Source organism: Hyla sarda, chromosome 1 (assembly GCF_029499605.1).
Source record: "Hyla sarda isolate aHylSar1 chromosome 1, aHylSar1.hap1, whole genome shotgun sequence".
NCBI lineage: Eukaryota > Metazoa > Chordata > Amphibia > Anura > Hylidae > Hyla > Hyla sarda.
This window is the reverse complement of record NC_079189.1, coordinates 46,736,631-46,756,919: the sequence shown is the minus strand read 5'-3', so window position 1 is coordinate 46,756,919 and position 20,289 is coordinate 46,736,631. Positions and strand designations below refer to the sequence as shown.

Here is a 20,289-nt window from a genome sequence, read left to right as displayed (position 1 = left end):
ATAATGTTGCTCGAAAACCCTAGTAACTGTAACCACAAAAGAGCACAGCACTGAGGGTGCAGAGCCTAAAAGTTACCAGAAGTTAAATGGGTACTACGGAGGAAAACTTTTTTTTAACCAACTGGTGCCAGAAAGTTGTAAACAGATTTGTAAATTAAATAGATAGAGGAAGATAGTTCGGCACAGCTTGGATAGTGATCCCTGGGTAGTAAGCACTGTAGCGGCATGTACTTTAGAAGCAGGTGGTGCTCAGACTATACCAAAGGTAAATCCAGATACAGTTTCAGATATGTAGAAAAAAGTCGGCCACTCCCCAATCTTCTTATTTCAGCAAGATTCTTTTATTTAGCACATACCCAGGGAGAAGACCAGGGAGAAGACATTGCCCAGGGAGATGACATAGATGGTGACCAACAGGGGGGGGGTTTCCACTGAGAGGCGACAACGCTGTTTCGCACTGAATAAGTGCTTCAACTGGCCAGATTTGTAAATGACTTCTATTAAAAAAAATCTTTACCCTTCCAGTACTTTTAAGCAGCTGTATGCTACAGAGGAAATTCTTTTCTTTTTCAATTTCTTTTTTGTCTTTTCCACAGTGCTCTCTGCCGACACCTCTGTCCGTGTCAGGAACTGTCCAGAGCAGCATAGGTTTGCTATGGGGATTTTCTTCTGCTCTGGACAGCTCCTGATACGGGTGTCAGCAGAGAGCACTGTGGACAAGACAAAAGAAGAAATTCAAAAAGAAAAGAATTTCCTCTGTAGCATACAGCTGATAAAAAGTACTGGAAGGGTAAAGATTTTTTTTTTATAGAAGTAATTTACAATTCTGTTTATCTTTCTGGCACCAGTTGATAAAAAAAAAAAATGTAATAAAAAAAATGTATTACACCGGAGTACCCCTTTAATCTGTTCTCAGAACTGAATACATTTAATATAAATAAACGAGCAGTACAAGAGGGAGAGCTAATCCTGTGTTCAATCGGCAAAGTTACCGCTGGAATAATCTCAGTCAAAAACGTTTGACACGTACCTAAGGCACGTACCTAAGGCACGTACCTAAGGCACGTACCTAAGGCACGTACCTAAGGCACGTACCTAAGGCACCTACCTAAGGCACCTACCTAAGGCACCTACCTAAGGCACCTACCTAAGGCACCTACCTAAGGCACCTACCTAAGGCACGTACCTAAGGCACGTACCTAAGGCACGTACCTAAGGCACGTACCTAAGGCACGTACCTAAGGCACGTACCTAAGGCACGTACCTAAGGCACGTACCTAAGACACGTACCTAAGACACGTACCTAAGACACGTACCTAAGACACGTACCTATGACATGTCAAACGTTATTCTTAGTGACCGTGCCTGTTCTGTTACCTTGTCAATGGTCAGCATGTAAAAGTGCATGATAACGTTCTCCTGTGCGTGGCGAATTCTTGCCATGCATTCCTCTTCATCTATAAGTTCCCCTATGTATTCATTCACAAACTCTCCCTGAAAATGAAAGACATCAAATTAATAAACAGGATTTATTCTATGCTCAATGAATATTAAGATTGTGCTTCTAAAGCATCCGCTACTTTCAATTGTCATGAAGTTGCACGAGTCAAGTGGCTGTGACGCCTTAAAGGGGTACTCCAGCCCTAGACATCTTATCCCCTGTCCAAAGGATAGTGGATAAGGGGTTTGATCGCAGCATCCACCTGTTACTGCTCCGGAAGCGCTGGAGGGTCTTGCTCCCGACCACGGGGACGGAAGATCGTGAAGTCATGCCTCTGCCCCCGTGTGAAGTCACGCCCCGCTCCCTCAATGCAAGTCTATGGGAGGGGGCAGTCACGCCCCCTCCCATAGACTTGCATTGAGGGGCCGTGACATCACACAGGGGCGGAGTCATGACCTCACGATCTTCCGTCCCCGTGGTCGGGAGCAAGACCCTCCAGCGCTTCCGGAGCAGTAACAGGTGGGTGCTGCATGCTATATTGCGGGGGGACCCCCGCGATCAGACCTCTTATCCACTATCCTTTGGACAGGGGATAAGATGTCTAGGGCTGGAGTACCCCTTTAAGGATGCGTTCCCACCTGGAGCATACGTTCACCATACACACAAGGCTTTCTGGCGGCAGCCCTATGTGTAGTGAGTTTTGGAGGCGGAGCCGTGGGTCACAGTCACGCCGGCACACGGCCTCGCCTCCAAAACTCACTACACACATAGGGCTGCCACCGGAAAGCCTTGTGTGTATGGTGAGCGAGGGGAACACAGTGTATTTCCCGCTGCTGCTGCAGATTTTGCGAAGCATGAAATACGCTGCGTATACGCCAGGTGGGAACGCACCCTAAAGGTCTATTCACACGTACAGTATTCTGCGCAGATTTGATAAAGGGTGGAATCATAAAGGGTGGAAAACTATTATTTTATTTTTTTTTAAATCAACTGGTGCCAGAACATTAAAGGAAAATGGTCACCCGTTCACCCGCACTATAAACTGATACACCGAGTTATAGTGCACGTGAATAGGAGACCGATCGGTCTCCTGTTCAAGCGCACTATAACTCGGTGTATCGGTTTATAGTGCGGGTGAACGTTTTCCTTTAAACAGATTTGTAAATTACTTCTATTTAACAATCTTAATCCTTCCAGTACTTATCAGCTGCTGCATACTACAGAGGAAGTTATTTTCTTTTTGAATTTCTTTTCTTTCTAATCACAGTGCTCTCTGCTGACACCTCTGTCCATGTCAGGAACTGTCCAGAGTAGCAGCAAATCCCCATAGCAAACCTATCCTGCTCTGGACAGTTCCTGACATGGACAGAGGTGTCAGCAGAGAGCACTGTGATCAGACAGAAGAGAAATTCAAAAAGAAAAGAACTTCCTGTGAAGCATACAGCAGCTGATAAGTACTGGAAGGAATAAGATTGTTAAATAGAAGCAATTTACAAATCTGTTTAACAATCTGGCGCCTGTTGATTTAACATCAGGCTGGAAAGCTGCAGTTTACCTTTTTTATGTCTCTGGTAGCGATGAGACCCCATCCCTTCCCCTCAGTTTTAATGATCTTGGTCTCTGGGTACAGACGCTTTGTGAAACTCTGATTCTGACATCTGCCTCCGGCGGGGCACACTTGCGGGTGGCACTCATACATAAGCATCCGATTAAGACATTCAGAGTCAAGTCCACAGGGTTTGTCACTCGTCGGCTTACAATTGCACTTGGGTATTTCAGCTATATCAGCAGTGTAAACTTGAACTCTCCCATACGGTTTGTTCACCTAAATACAAAAAAACCTAGATTAGAATGAATAGACCTCAAAAACGCAGCCAGTAATCGGGGAAAACCTCCCCCTACAACATACCTTTATGTGCTTATAAGGAGGTGGCTTTTTTTCATTTTCCTGAGTTTCTTTTGCTCTTCGCTGAGCCGCTCTTCGGCTTCTTGCAAAGCTTTAAGAGAGGAAGAAAAAGGAGGATAGTTATTGAGAGTTTATTTTCTAATAAGCAAAATGTTATCAAAACCCAACAACAACTAAAAGTGATCAAAACCGTCGCAACAGCTGATTGTGATGCGACTATTTAGCAGACGATACAGAGACAAGTGGTGCAAAACCTTAAAGAGTATCGTATTTTTCGCCGTATAAGACGCACTTTTTCTTCCCCAAAACTGGGGGGAAAAAGTCGGTGCGTCTTATATGGCGAATACACCCCTATCGCGGCGGTCCCTGCGGCCATCAACGGCCGGGACCCGCGGCTAATACAGGACATCACCGATCGCGGTGATGCCCTGTATTAACCCTTGAGACGCGGCGATCAAAGCTGACCGCCGCGTCTGAAGGGAAAGTGACACTAACCCGGCTGTTCGGGACCACCGCGATTTCACCGCGGCGGGTCCCGAACAGCCCGACTGAATAGCCGGGTTAGTGCTTACAGGACACCGGGGGGACCTTACCTGCCTCCTCGGTGTCTTCTCCGTTCAGGGATCCCCTGTATGGCCGGCGCTCTCCTTCCTCGTCATCACGTCGTCGCGTACGTGCGTCGGCATGCGTAACGATGTGATGGCGGCGACGGAGAGCGAGGATACCCGGCCGGCAGCAGAGACGTTCCGGAGCGACGGGGACAGCGATGGAGCGACATCCAGGGCAGTGGTGATGGGTCCGGAGCGGCGGGGACACGTGAGTATTACCTCCTATGCAGTGGTCTTCAATCTGCGGACCTCCAGATGTTGCAAAACTACAACTCCCAGCATGTCCGGACAGCCAACGGCTGTCCGGGCATGCTGGGAGTTGTAGTTTTGCAACATCTGGAGGTCCGCAGGTTGAAGACCACTATTGGGTTCAAAATCTTTATTTTTTTAGATTTTGCCCCTATAAATTTTGCCCCTAATTCATATATATGTAAAAAAATGACCGTATAAAAATCCATCTAAGAAGAAAGAAATAAGATCCTGATTTGTAAAATAATCTAAGATTTAAAACATGCGCAATGCCATGAATTAGTTTGGAATGAGACAAAGTCTAAAATCATGCGCAGTAAATGGAAAAGCTTAGGAATTAATCTAAGTTCAAAAACATGCGCAGTTGAAGGACTAAAAAATAAACTAAGTCCGAATATAATGGTAGTTACTCGGTCATGCGCAAAGCACAATATAAAGATCCACATCTTTTTCTCTAAGTTTGCGGACCTGCGCAGAAACTTGAGTTTGCGCAGAGAGTTCATTTTCAGCCCGAAAATAAAAAGATTAACGGCATGCGCTGAGGACGCAATTTGATTGGTTAGGGAGGCATCATGAAAGGGAGTGACATCAGAGATACTACGATGTGTGATTGGCTGTGAAGAACGCCGAACAATCAGCTATGGTAATTGGTAAGTCTATAAATATCTGCTAAACTCGTGAGTCTGACATGCCTCATTTCTTTGAGAAAGCCATTCAGAATGGCGAAAACGTTTAGAAGAGAGGATTAATGTTTTAATCACAGACTGTACCAGAGACCTTTTCTAGTCAGTACACCGAGTGCCCAAGCTGCAGCACGGCACCGTGGTACACTAGATAGTAACGATAAACCAATAGTCTGCATGGCAGACATTTGTATGATATTATAGGATTTAACTGGATACAGTACTGATAATTTTAAACACCACTGCTAATTAGAAGCAATAGATGTGCAACTTCCTAGTTTGGACACTATTTTAATGAGCGTAATTAAAAGTTAATTTTTATGGGGGATTTCTAGTCAGGGTTAATCCTGAGGGGATTCATTCCCCAAGTAGGTTTTGTGGAACTATAAATTGGGTGCGTCTTAAACGCCGGTGCGTCCTATAGGGCGAAAAATACGGTACATCCAAAGTTTCAGCCCTGTGTAATCTTTAGCTCCAGCGGTGGGAGACGCAGGGCATGCTGGGCGGTACAGTCGCCAAAGCAAACATATGATGACCAGCAAGTTCAGTGAACGGGCCCCATTGAATGGAGGACGCTGGACAATTGTACCGCCTGGCAAAGTCTGCATCTCGAGCTGAGAACTCGCGCAGGACTGAAACTTTGGATTTACGCTCTAAGAGTAAAGCCTGTACTTGTACTCCGCTGGAAAAGATTAATATATATATATTATATATATATATATTTTTTTTTAAATCAACTGGTGCCAGAAAGTTAAACAGATTTGTATATTACTTCTATTAAAAAAGAACTTAATCCTTCCAGTACTTATCAGCTGCTATATGCTCCACAGGAAGTTCTTTTATTTTGTAAGTTGCTTTTTGTCTGACCGCAGTGCTCTCTGCTGACACCTCTGTCAATTTTAGGAACTGTCGAGAGTAGGAGAAAATCCCCATAGCAAACCTATTCTACTCTGGACAGTTCCTGACATGGACAGAGGTGTCAGCAAAGAGCACTGTGGTCAGACAGAAAGGAAATTCAAAAAGAAAAGGACTTTCTGTGGAACATACAGCAACTGATAAGTACTGGAAGGAATAGAAGTAATTTACAAATCTGTTTAACTTTCCAGCACCAGTTGATTAATATAAAAAAAATGTTTTCCAAGGGAGTACCCGTTTAAAAGGGGATGCAGCGCTAAACCAGCTCAGGGGCCCCCTTCATTCTTGGGGTCACCGGGAGTCCACTAGGTCTGGAGATTACATCTCACTTTAGATATCCTTGTATAGTGACCCTTGTACAGTGTATCCTTGTACGATGCTTTTGTATGTCGGGGCCATCGCATAAACGGCTATCCGGCAGCGCAGACCTGCTTCAGCTGCCACCGGATAGCCGTTTACGGTGCCCCGTGTGGTCCGCTGATGATCACTTACCTGTCCTCGGGGGCTCCGGCACGTCCTCTTCGGGATCCCCTGCGCTCTCCATCGTCGCTGCGCACACCGTCCCATCATCCAATAGGAGCAGCGTGCGTAGCGATAAGGCGGCGACGGTAAAGAGAGGATGCCGGGGAAGCAGAGACGTTCCGGAGCATCGGGGACACCCGGGGACGCGGCGACAGCGATGGAAGGCGACATCCAGGGCAGCAGTGACGGTCCAGAGTGGCGGGGACACGTGAGTATAACCTCCAATACACAGTGGTCTTCAACCTGCGGACCTCCAGATGTTGCAAAACTACAACTCCCAGCATTGGCTGTCCGGGCATGCTGGGTGTTGTAGTTTTGCAACATCTGGAGGTCTGCAGGTTGTAGACCACTGTCCTATACTTTACATTGCACAGATCCCTCAACATACGATGGTTTCAACAAACGATGGTCCATTTGGAACGGAATTACCATCGTATGTCGAGGGACCACTGTATTTAAATGGCTTCACGTAATACCCAAATCCCTGCAAGGAAAAGTCCCTGGCACATGACAACCAAACAAAGCCAGACTGCTCTGGAGAAATGACGCTGCTACAATTGGCTGCTTTGGGCAACATCCATTATAAATGAGAACACTTAGGTTCTCACCACTGACCATATAACTCATGTCAGTGTGGTAAATCTTATAAAGTTTGGTGCATTTTGAAATGCTCCTGAAATTGAAACCAACTATCAGGAATTTATTCTGGGTTTAGCTTTGTTTTTTTAACTCACCATTTTTTAAAGACTTTGCCAATGCCTTTAACTCCATGATGTTTGCTGCCGCGATCCCCTCCATGTAAGGGAAATACCCGGGCATGGTGTGTCCAGTAATAGTCTTTGGAGCCAAAAAAGTAAACTGGGAACTCTCCCAATTTCATGTTTCATCTTTTGGATATTTGGTGGAATGTTCTTTGGGTGACAAACCTCTGCAGGCCACCATCTGTGTGAAAGAAAATTGCTAAGGTAACTAAAAATAGGATATGAATCAGTCAGTGTTTCCCAAACAGGGTGCCTCCAGCTGTTGCAAAACTACAACTCCCAGCATGCACGGACAGCCGTTGGCTGTCCGTGCATGCTGGGAGTTGTTAGTTTTGCAACAGCTGGAGGCACCCTGGTTGGGAAACAAATGGATTAAGTAAACCTTTTATCCCTTTGGCGAAACATGCCGTACATGAATGGCATATTCTCACTCAGTGGCTATGAAGCCGAGTGTTGGATTTATAGACAGCGGGTGCACTTACCGTCCCATGTTCAACATGTGTGATCACACTGCCATCAGTCCATTTAAACCTTTCAATGCCAATAATCGATAGCTGTGCCTCCACATTAAATGCCACAAACCTCCCTAAATAATGATTGCAGCATTCAAAAGGACAAATGACAGCTGGCCATGACTAATCGGCACCCCTGCAACTCCATTGCACAGTGACGATCATAGGTATTCTGAAGGCCTCAGTGCTGGGCCATACTGGCTTTGCTAAAGAGTCTGTCTTTGGTACACTGTCTCATATAAACAATTCTATTACTATACAAGTCCCCTATGGAGATGTTAAAAAAAAAAATAAAAATTTGAGATATATGGTAGATTATGTGAATATATATATATATATATATTATATATATATATATATATATATTACACACACACATATATATATATATTTATATATACATACACAACAGTGATCCTCAACTTACAATGGCCTCAACATACAATATTTTCAACATATAATGGTCTTTTCTGGACCATTGTAACGTGAAACCCAGACTCAACATACAATGCTACAAACAGTCCAGATCAATGGCGGGAAGAACTTACCAATTAGAATGGATATTTCACTGGTAAAACCCATGTATTACTGAAGTGTATGCACTGACTGGCTGGCTGGTAGCTGCCCCCTTCAAGTACAGGGTTGTACTACATGTTCTGTACTATTTGGACACCAGGTGAGGGCGGCTCCATTTGACTTTTTTAAGAATATTGTGTGTTCTGTACAGGACCCTGAAGAAGCTCCTGTCCTCTACATAGACAGTGATTTACAGATTCCAGCAGATCGTTCTGTACTTTTATATGTAAGGATTTGCTTTATCTATTAGTTATCTACTTAATTTTCTTTAATCACTTTTTCCTATTTTCGGATGACATTTTGGGGCTTTAGGACCAATTACCAGATTTCCATAAGAGTTCTGGTCTCAACAGTACGATGGTTTCAACATACAATGGTCGTCCTGGAACCAATTAATATTGTAACTTGATGGAGAACTGTATATATGGGGAAAGAGAGAGAGAGAAAAAGAGAGCGTGTGAAAGCGAGAGAGAAAGAAAGAGGGAGAGAAAAAGAGAGGGAGGGAGAAAGTGAAACAGAGAGAAAGAGTGAGAGAGAGAGAGAGAGAAAAAGAGAGAGAAGAGAGAGAAAAAGAGAGAGAGAGAAAGAAAGAAAGAAAGAAAGAGAGAGAGAGAAAGAGAGAGAAAGAGAAGAGAAGAAGAGAGAGAGAGAGACAGAGAGAGAGAGAGAAAGAGAGAGAGAGAGAAAGAGAGAGAGAGAAAGAGGGGAGAGAGAGAAAGAGGGGGAGAGAGAGAAAGAGGGGGAGAGAGAGAAAGAGGGGGAGAGAGAGAAAGAGGGGGAGAGAGAGAAAGAGGGGGAGAGAGAGAAAGAGGGGGAGAGAGAGAAAAGAGGGGGGAGAGAGAGAAAGAGGGGAGAGAGAGAAAGAGGGGGAGAGAGAAGGGGGAGAGAGAGAAAGAGGGGGGGGGGAGAGAGAAAGAGGGGGGGGGGGAGAGAGAAAGAGGGGGGGAGAGAGAAAGAGGGGGGAGAGAAAGAGGGGGAGAGAAAGGGGGAGAGAGAGAAAGAGGGGGGGGGGGAGAGAGAAAGAGGGGGGGGGAGAGAGAAAGAGGGGGGGGGAGAGAGAAAGAGGGGGAGAGAGAAAGAGGGGGAGAGAGAAAGAGGGGGGGGGGAGAGAGAAGAGGGGAGAGAGAGAAAGAGGGGGAGAGAGAGAGAAAGAGGGGGAGAGAGAGAGAAAGAGGGGGGAGAGAGAGAAAGAGGGGGGAGAGAGAGAAAGAGAGGGAGAGAAAGGGGGAGAGAAAGGGGGAGAGAAAGGGGGAGAGAGAGAAAGAGGGGGGGGGAGAGAGAGAAAGAGGGGGGGGGGGAGAGAGAAAGAGGGGGGGGGGAGAGAGAAAGAGGGGGAGAGAAAGGGGGAGAGAAAGGGGGGAGAGAGAGAAAGAGGGGGGGGGGAGAGAGAAAGAGGGGGGGGGAGAGAGAAAGAGGGGGAGAGAGAAAGAGGGGGAGAGAGAAAGAGGGGGGGGGGAGAGAGAAAGAGGGGGAAGAGAGAGAAAGAGGGGGAGAGAGAAAGATGGGGGAGAGAGAAAGAGGGGGGGGGGGGAGAGAGAAAGAGGGGGGAGAGAGAGAAAGAGGGGGAGAGAGAGAAAGAGGGGGAGAGAGAGAGAGAAGCCCCCCCTTTCCAAATAAATTAAAACAATGCACTGTGAATGATGTAATCCATAATTAACAAAAAGTAAGAATTGCAGATCACATCATATATCAGAAAAAATTTGGAAATAAAACAAAACCTACTGTATAGGAATTTTGTATCATTGTAATTGGACTGACCTACAGATTAAAAGATAAACTGTCAGTAAAGATAAGCTGTCAGTAAAGATAAGCTGTCAGTAAAGATAAGCTGTCAGTAAAGATAAGCTGTCAGTAAAGATAAGCTGACATTTGCTGTGGATGGCTCAAGTGCAGATCCTTGTGCCCCACTCTGTCCCTATGTCATACAGCTACTTGGCTGGGCACCAAATGCACAGCTGCTGTCCCAAAATATATACCAAGGGGTTTCTGTTCTCTTAGAATTACAATCCCTTGAGTAGTTGCTTGTATAGTATAATTTGCACCTTCATACCTGTAGTTGCTTGTATAGTATAATTTGCACACTCAATACCTGTAGTTGCTTGTATAGTATAATTTTGCCCACTCATACCTGTAGTTGCTTGTATAGTATAATTTTGCACACTCATACCTGTAGTTGCTTGTATAGTATAATTTCATACCTGTAGTTGCTTGTATAGTATAATTTGCACACTCATACCTGTAGTTTGCTTGTATAGTATAATTTGCACACTCATACCTGTAGTTGCTTGTATAGTATAATTTGCACACTCATACCTGTAGTTGCTTGTATAGTATAATTTGCACACTCATACCTGTAGTTGCTTGTATAGTATAATTTGCACCTTCATACCTGTAGTTGCTTGTATAGTATAATTTGCACACTCATACCTGTAGTTGCTTGTATAGTATAATTTGCACATTCATACCTGTAGTTGCTTGTATAGTATAATTTGCACATTCATACCTGTAGTTGCTTGTATAGTATAATTTGCACCTTCATACCTGTAGTTGCTTGTATAGTATAATTTGCACATTCATACCTGTAGTTGCTTGTATAGTATAATTTGCACCTTCATACCTGTAGTTGCTTGTATAGTATAATTTGCACATTCATACCTGTAGTTGCTTGTATAGTATAATTTGCACACTCATACCTGTAGTTGCTTGTATAGTATAATTTGCACCTTCATACCTGTAGTTGCTTGTATAGTATAATTTCATACCTGTAGTTGCTTGTATAGTATAATTTGCACACTCATACCTGTAGTTGCTTGTATAGTATAATTTCATACCTGTAGTTGCTTGTATAGTATAATTTGCACACTCATACCTGTAGTTGCTTGTATAGTATAATTTGCACACTCATACCTGTAGTTGCTTGTATAGTATAATTTGCACACTCATACCTGTAGTTGCTTGTATAGTATAATTTGCACCTTCATACCTGTAGTTGCTTGTATAGTATAATTTGCACACTCATACCTGTAGTTGCTTGTATAGTATAATTTGCACACTCATACCTGTAGTTGCTTGTATAGTATAATTTGCACATTCATACCTGTAGTTGCTTGTATAGTATAATTTGCACACTCATACCTGTAGTTGCTTGTATAGTATAATTTCATACCTGTAGTTGCTTGTATAGTATAATTTGCACACTCATACCTGTAGTTGCTTGTATAGTATAATTTGCACATTCATACCTGTAGTTGCTTGTATAGTATAATTTGCACACTCATACCTGTAGTTGCTTGTATAGTATAATTTCATACCTGTAGTTGCTTGTATAGTATAATTTGCACACTCATACCTGTAGTTGCTTGTATAGTATAATTTGCACCTTCATACCTGTAGTTGCTTGTATAGTATAATTTGCACACTCATACCTGTAGTTGCTTGTATAGTATAATTTGCACACTCATACCTGTAGTTGCTTGTATAGTATAATTTCATACCTGTAGTTGCCCAGTTTCACCCAAATAATGTCCTGATATCGCGGCTTCTTCCCTGCTCTACAGTCGCTGCAAAACCAGCTGCCATCTGGCATCTCAATATTCAAGCAGTCAGGATGAAAAGCAGCAGGACAGGACTCGCAGCACAGCAGACTCCCACCTGAAGGGAAAAACAACTTTTATAATAGTGACAGCTACATTATAGACATGTCTGGAGATGAGCACATGTACATTGTTTATCAGCAACAACTGCTTCCCAGGTCCATAGCAGTGATCTGCTTATATAAACCAATGACTTCAGGAACAAGGAGAGTGACCTAGTGAGGAGGGGTCAGAACACCAACCAATCCGGAAGAGTCAGGCACCAGACCAGTGTTTCCCAACCAGGGTGCCTCCAGCTGCTGCAAAACTACAACTCCCAGCATGCCCGGACAGCCATGCTGTCCGAGCATGCTGGGAAATGTAGTTTTGCAACAGCTGGAGGCACCCTGGTTGGGAAACACTGCACCAGACAGACAAATGTGATAAAACTCTCACTGATATAGGATTATCACAAATTGTACTGGCTTCAGCATAGTTACTGATTAACCCGACAGGAAGTTGTGTAGTTCCCTCTCAATCTCATATCTATCTATCCATCTCTCATATCTATCTATCTCATATCTATCTATGTATCTATCTATCTATCTCATATCTATCTATCTATCTCTCATATCTCTCTAATCTATCTATCTATCTCCCTTATCTATCTATCTATCTATCTATCTATCTATCTATCTCCTATATCTATCTCCTATATCTATCTATCTATCTATCTATCTCCTATATCTATCTATCTATCTCCTATATCTATCTATCTATCTATCTCCTATATCTATCTATCTATCTATCTCCTATATCTATCTATCTATCTATCTCCTATATCTATCTATCTATCTATCTCCTATATCTATCTATCTATCTATCTCCTATATCTATCTATCTATCTATCTCCTATATCTATCTATCTATCTATCTCCTATATCTATCTATCTATCTATCTCCTATATCTATCTATCTATCTCCTATATCTATCTATCTATCTCCTATATCTATCTATCTATCTCCTATATCTATCTATCTATCTCCTATATCTATCTATCTATCTCCTATATCTATCTATCTCCTATATCTATCTATCTCTCTATCTAATATCTATCTATCTAATATCTATCTATCTATCTCCTATCTATCTATCTAATATCTATCTATCTCCTATCTATCTTATATCTATCATATCTATCTATGGCAGTATTTTCCCCGGTATGTCTACAGGTCTTGCAAGACTACAGCTCGATGTTGTCGTTTTGAACAATGCCAAAGACAAAGAAGCAGAGAGGGAATGAATTGTCAGGGGTGCTAGTGATGTTGTGATGAAGGAGGAAGCAGTGTCTTCTGGGAATTGCCTTACTGAGCATCTGCTCAACCAGGAAGTATATTGGCAAATGGGTTTCTGGTGGTTTTAGAGATAGGACAGACAGGTAAACAATGCTATATACTTCTGCAGCTTGTTTTTACACAATAAAAGAGTACCCCTTTAAAAGTACCACTGACTTCTGACAGCTGTAGCAAAATGAAGGCATGTTTCAACCCCTAGTTAGAAACGTTTGGTTACATATGGATTTCATAAAACTTAAAAATGTATATTTAAAAAAACGAAAAATAAAAGGAAACGTACCATTAGAACACACAAAACACCAGCACACATTGACATGGGCATGGTGGGTTTTGCCCTTTTTGGCAACAAAGTGAGCAGAACAGATGATGCTGGAAGGAGAAAGCAATGTGCATCCTGCAGCTATACAAGAGTCTCCTCCGTGGTAAGAGACTGGGCAGCGGACACAGCGTATCAATTTACCTATAAAACATAATGCACAGCCTTACATTCCAATAACAGCAATACAAGCCTCTATGTCAGCACTGAGCAGACTGCACATACAGCTGGATGAGTATTTGCCGACCTTTGATTGTTCTGGCATTTGAATGGCTAGGAACAAGGCAACTGGCACAGTGATGGAGCGGGCAGCGGAATCCTTTCCCATCCAATACTGCATTAGGATACTGCCGTAGACAGGAATCGTGGTAATATTTGCCGCAGTGTGATGCGCTGCATCGTTTTACATTTGTGTCCTTTTGCTTGCATGAAAAACATGAGTGGATACCTGCAGAGGAAGAGAGAACAGGAGTGTTTAAAGGGGTACTCCGGTGACAAATTTATTTATTTATTTATTTTTTTTAAATCAACTGGTGCCAGAAAGTTAAACAGATTTGTAAATGACTTCTATTAAAAAATCTTAATCCTTCCAGTACTTATTAGCTACTGAATACTACAGAGGAAATTCTTTACTTTTTGGAACACAGTGCTCTCTGCTGACATCTCTGTCCATTTTAGGAACTGTCCAGAGCAGCTTATGAACAGGTTATAATTTTTAAAAGGTAAGGAGGAAAAAACAAAAGTGCAAAAAACAGAAAAACGCTGAGTCCTTAAATATATATTATAGATTAATGTATGCAGAATAACTTTCCAATTGCATGTCATGTCTTTCTATTACATTTTGCACTTTGAAAAAATTACCACTCGTGGTCTCCCTACCAGTCCTGGCCGCGAGCCCTTTTTTTTTTTTTTTTTTTTTTTTTTTAATAGATTTCAGACTCATGCTGGAGTCCTAAATCTCAGACTGCAGCCGGGACACAGACAAGCTCAGCACTGCTCCCTGCCTGTTAATCAGATAGGCAGGAGCCAGCACTCTGCTCAAAGCCTAGCATGGCATACTCCTGACTCTGCCTCACTGCATGCCCTCATTCATTTTACTATCTGAGCTCTGATCTTTCTTCTCCCTGCACATGCAGATGTAAACAGAGAGGAGAGGATTCAGACCTGCCGACTACTGTGTTCATAGCCTCTATGCTGGGCCACGGCCCCTTCCTCCCTCACACTAGGATAGCTGAATGAGCAGCCAAGAAGACAATAAATCAGGTACAAAGAGGGGGTTTTGAATGAAAAGAAATACAGGGATTGTGTCAGTGAGATTAGGGAGAGTTTAGATCATGATAGGTACTCTTTAAGACATACCAGCTTGAAATACAGATAAAATGGTAAAGTCAGGAGACTGCATGAATCTGCCACGTTTCAGATAGTTTAAAGGAGAACTCCAGAATATAAAAAAATTGTCTCCCATAGTGCCGGCAGTAAAAAAATAAAGATGTACATACCTTCCTTCGCTCCCCCGGTGCCTCTGGTAACCGTCTCCGGTCTCCGCCGCAATACTCTTCCTGGTTGCTGGTGGTCGGCGAGTCATACTGCGCTCAGCCAATCACCGGCCGCAGTTAAGTCCCGACTCGACCGGCGATAGGCTGAGCGGCAGTGTGACGTTTTCGGCCCCGGCAGTAGGTGTCGGTGTAATGAAGAATTTTGTATCCTGAAGCGTTCTCACACTGCCGCTCAGCCTATCGCCGGCCGAGTCGGACTTCGCTGTAGCTGATGATTGGCTGAGTGCAGTATGACTCTCCGACCACCAGGAAGAGGATCGCGGCGGAGACCAGAGCCGGTTACCAGAGGCCCCGGGGGAGCGGAGGAAGGTATATACATCTTTATTTTTTTACTGCCGGCACTATGGGCGACAATTTTTATATTCTGGAGTTCTCCTTTAAGATTCCCTTAGTCGTAGATAAATAAGCAATTTGTTAATATAACAAAAAAGATTGTATTAAAAAAAAACTAAAAAAAATCGGAATTTATATGGCCTTTTAAGGCACTCAATGGTCACTGAATATTGAGCAGGGCTCAGAAGCTAAGCCCACTTTATATGCAGTCGGTGTCAGCCGTATATTACAGCTGGCACCTACCTGCAGTATCAGCCTTTAGTCCCATCCCAGCAGTTTAAACCTCTTCATGCCATGACCAATAATGATCAAAGCATGCAGAGAGGTCTCTCCTGCACCTGTCAGGGGTCCGATCGGCACCCCCTGGACACAATCACAGGGTGCTGATCGGTTACTATAGGCAGGCTGTACTAGAAGATCTGTAATCAGTTCAGAATTCTAAAAGCAATGAAATGATTGCTTAGCACCTTAAAGGGGTACTCCACTGCACCAGCATTCAGAACATTTTTTTCCGAACGCTTGGAACAGGCTGCAGGGGTCGTGACGTTACTGCCACGCCCCTCGTGACATCACGTCATGCCCCCTCAATGCAAGTCTATGGAAGGGGGTGTGGCAGCAGCCACGCCCCCTCCTATAGACTTGCATTGAGTGGGCGTGGCATGATATCACGAGGGGCGTGGCAGTGACTTCACAACCCCCGCTGCCCACTCTAAGCGTTGTAAATGAATGTCGGGTACTGCACAGAGATAGCGGGGGTCCCAGCAGCAGGACCCTCACGATCAGACATCTTATCTTATGGGATAAGATGTCTAGGGACGGAGTACCCCTTTAAGGATACAGGGAGTACATGTATGCCCTCCATGCGATCTATCAGCATCTGGGACCTTTCTCAGCTCTAATAATATAGGGCTTCTGCACATAGCAGGGTCGCCAATGGGCAACACAGGTAGCCCCCTCCCCCTGTCGATCCTATAGATGTTGCAGTCAATACTGAAGGTTTTAGCAAGAACCACTATAAACTCATTAGGGAGAAATTTACACGTACAGGGGGAGATTTATCAAAACCTGTCCAGAGGAAAAGTTGCCCATAGCAACCAATCAGATTCCTTCTTTCATTTTTCAGAGGCCTTGTTAAAAATGAAAGAAGCAATCTGATTGGTTGCTATGGACAACTTTTCCTCTGGACAGGATTTGATAAATCTCCCCCACAGTATCCAGCACATATCTGATGTGCAGTATTTGAAGCAGTGTTCAGTCATTTAGTTTACATTGAAATTTGCAGCATAAAATATGCAGCATCATGCAGTATACTGTACGCGTGAATACACCCTAAGGGTGCCATCACACTGAGTAATTCAAGAGGAATTTACTCGAGTAATTCCTCTTGAATTCTTCGCTTAGAAATAATTAACATCTGCTTTGCCATTGACTTCAATGTATTTTACTCTGCGCTGTTCACACTGCGTAAATTCCGCTTGCGGAATTCCGTTCCGCTAAAAAAAACGAACATGTTCATTCTTCTTGTGGAATACGCAAACAGAAGTCCATTGAAGTCCATGGTAAAAAAGATTTCGCTTGAAATAGTTTCAGCGTGAAATTTGTGAGGAAATTCCACACGCAAAATAAGACTAAATAAAAAGGGAAATTCCAATTGGTGGTTTTGGTCCAGCAAAAAAAAATATACAGTTTCCTCCTATATTCTGCGCGGAAAATCCACGTGGAATTCCATGCGGAAAAAAAACGCGGCAGAATTTTTACTTAAACATTTTTACTTTTGATCATAATCTCTGCATAAGCTGTGGATGATTTTATCCCTGGCCCCTACCTGATGTACATTCTTCACATTGAAATGGGCCATTGGGCCTTACTGAGAGTCCAAGACAAGATAAATGGAAAGCGGAGCAGCAGAGCCCTTCACATAATAGGAGATCCCCAGCTTTTTCACAGACCTAGAAAACACACAAAACAGACTAATGCAAAATAACTACAAATAACATAGAAGGGTACACACTCCGGTGGCTCAGGACCATCTTTAAATGTCGGATATAAAAACTTTTTTTTAAATGTTGGACATCTTTGCTAAACAATAGTTTTTCTAATTCAGTGACCCCCCCGACATACAATGGCCCCAACATATGATCAAATCGACATACGATGCTTTTTTATGTCGGGGCCATCGCATCGGCCAAGTGCTATCCGACAGCGCAAAATGCTTAAGCTGCTGTCGGATAGCAGCTTAATATTCCCCCTGTGGTGCGGTGAGTATTACTTACCCCTCCACGATGCTCCGGGGTGCCCTTCAGGTCCAGCGCTGGTCTTCTGGTGTCTTCTCGGCCCTCTCCGGTGACGTCAATACGCTGTTGCGCACGCCGTCCCGTCATCCAATAGGAACAGCGTACGCAGCGGCGTAATGACGTCGTTACGCAGGCCCAGTAAGGCCTTGCAGAAGACAGCGGAGGACCGGAGAAGACCAAGAGAGCCCAGCGGAGGCCCGGGGTCACCATCGGGAGCGGCGGGGACAGGGGAGTACAACTTCCTATACTTTACATTGCACGAATCCCTCAACATACTATGGATTCCACAAACGATGGCTCGTTTGGAAGGAATTACCATCGTATGTTGAGGGAACACTGTATACTACTTTAAAAAATGTTCATTATATTAAAGAAAACTGCCTTCAAAAATCCCACCACTAGGGTCCCCATACCTCCTAGGACACTGACGAGTCCCACAGCAGCATGAGCGTGTCCAAGGATCATGGACATGAGATGGCTGATTGACAAGGCTACAGGAGGAACACAGCCTGCAGCAACACTGCTGTAACACAGTTTTACCTACCGTGCCTCCAGCTGTTGCAAAACTACAACTCCAAGCATGCCTGGACAGTCAAAGGGTGTCTGGGCATGCTGGACGTTTTAGTTTTGCAAAACCTGTAGGCACAGAGCTCAAGGCAACACTGCTGTTAAAAAACAGTAATCCAAACACTGTACCTCCAACCATTCCAAAACTACAAGTCCCAGCATTACAGGACTGGCAAAGTATGATACATGAATGACAAAGAAAAAAAAATCACTGTACTTTTAGCACTAAACCTTTGCACTAATTTAGGAAGATGTAAATTATACACTCACTATATTGTCTTTGGTGGTAGAGTACAGGCAATCTCCAATAATCACTGTGTGTGTGTGTGTGTGTGTGTGTGTGTGTGTGCGCAGCATAAAACCAGAGAGGAAAGGGTTACAGAGCAGGGCTGCCAGACTCTCTCCCCAGAGCATTGAGTCAGCAGAGTGGGGGGGGGGAGTTGGAGTCATTACAGTGCAGGCAGGAGAATTTGACAAGATGGAAAAGACAGTGAGCAGTGTTAATATGCTATTTTTTTTGTGAAATATAGGGGATAGAGACATAAAAATGTACATGATTTAAATCACATTGAGTTGAACAGTCAACAGTTTTCTAACAAACTTTGTTTATAAATTCCTTACGGTTTTCCTAAGAACCCATTAACACTAAGCATTTTCCGAGTGGAATTGTGCACCGAAATTCTGATCGGAAAATGCACCGCAGCAGCCTCTTATTGTTCTCAATGCGATTCTGCTGCCCCATTCACAATTCCAGACCCCAGACTCTCGTCGAAAGAATAAGCACGTTCATTCTTTGGGCGGAATCAGCTTGGAAATGCATGGTGACGGCGCGCTTCTGAGCGGTCCTACTGCTGGCATGCTCCAGATGGAATTTCAGTGCGGAATATCTCTGGCCAAGGGATTCTGTAGTGTGAATGAGCCCTAAAAGTAAACCTAATAACTAGTGAGAGAGGGCAGTTTTATAGGGTACAGTGATCACGTCTTACCAGGCACACAAGTTCCTTCTTTACTCGATCGGACTTCTTGCACACCAACGATTCATCCGCACTCTCAGAAGGAGACTCTGATCTTTCGTCAGACACCTGCGATACAGTCAGGTACCACTTTAAAACACTTGATCATGTCTGTATGTCAGTGTATCCCAACCAGAGTGCCTCCAGCTGTTGCAAAACTACAACTTTCAGCATGCCCGGACAGCCTTTGGCTGTCCGGGCATGCTAGGAGTTGTAGTTTTGCAACAGGGTTGGGATACACTGTTGTGAGCTCTATTTCACAACTTCTGTTATGCAATCTCAGTCTACCCCTACGGGATACACGGTCACTAGTAACTGTACAAAAAGTCCAAGACACCTGAAAGCTTACCATAGCAAGACACTGAGGCAGCAATGTTGTAACCCTGCATGCCACCAAATGTCGTCATAGGGCCCCAACCTAAAACACATACTACCCAACTGTCATAAAGGGGTACTCCGCTGTTAGACATCTTATCCCCTATCCCAAGGATCCCCCCCCCCTGCAGCAGCCCGGTACCTCAGCAGCCCGGAGCTACGTTTTCTCAGAGGCTGATGACTGGCGGTGCTGTGGACGGAGCATCGTGACATCACATCCGCCCCCCTCAATGCGAGTCTATATTTGGGGGGGGGGGGGGGGCCTCCCGTAGACTTGTATTGAGGATTGAGAGAGCGGGGCATGACATCACGAGGGGGTGGGGCGTGACGCCACGAGGGGGCGGGGCGTGATGCCACGAGGGGGCGGGGCGTGACACCACGAGGGGGCGGGGCGTGACACCACGAGGGGGCGGGGCATGACACCACGAGGGGGCGGGGCATGACACCACGAGGGGGAGGGGCATGACACCACGAGGGGGAGGGGCATGACACCACGAGGGGGAGGGGCATGACACCACGAGGGGGCGGGGCATGACACCACGAGGGGGCGGGGCATGACACCACGAGGGGGCGGGGCATGACACCACGAGGGGGAGGGGCATGACACCACGAGGGGGAGGGGCATGACATCACGAGGGGGAGGGGCATGACATCCCCTGCTCCGCCCGTCATCAGCCTCGGAGAAAACTTAGCTCCGGGTAGCTGAGGTACCGGGCTGCTGCAGAGGGGATGCG

General features: G+C 44.6%; 1 protein-coding gene across 1 annotated transcript in view; it reads right to left on the bottom strand.

Moving 5' to 3' along the window:
* Positions 1-20,289, bottom strand: part of NSD2 (nuclear receptor binding SET domain protein 2) — a 117,014-nt gene that overhangs the window by 9,072 nt on the left and 87,653 nt on the right. Inside the window, 10 exon segments of the mRNA XM_056541252.1 lie at positions 1,378-1,494; positions 2,997-3,266; positions 3,351-3,438; positions 7,059-7,195; positions 7,197-7,266; positions 11,668-11,824; positions 13,382-13,561; positions 13,665-13,865; positions 17,132-17,255; positions 19,154-19,249. Of these exon segments, the coding sequence (XP_056397227.1) occupies positions 1,378-1,494; positions 2,997-3,266; positions 3,351-3,438; positions 7,059-7,195; positions 7,197-7,266; positions 11,668-11,824; positions 13,382-13,561; positions 13,665-13,865; positions 17,132-17,255; positions 19,154-19,249 (1,440 nt within the window).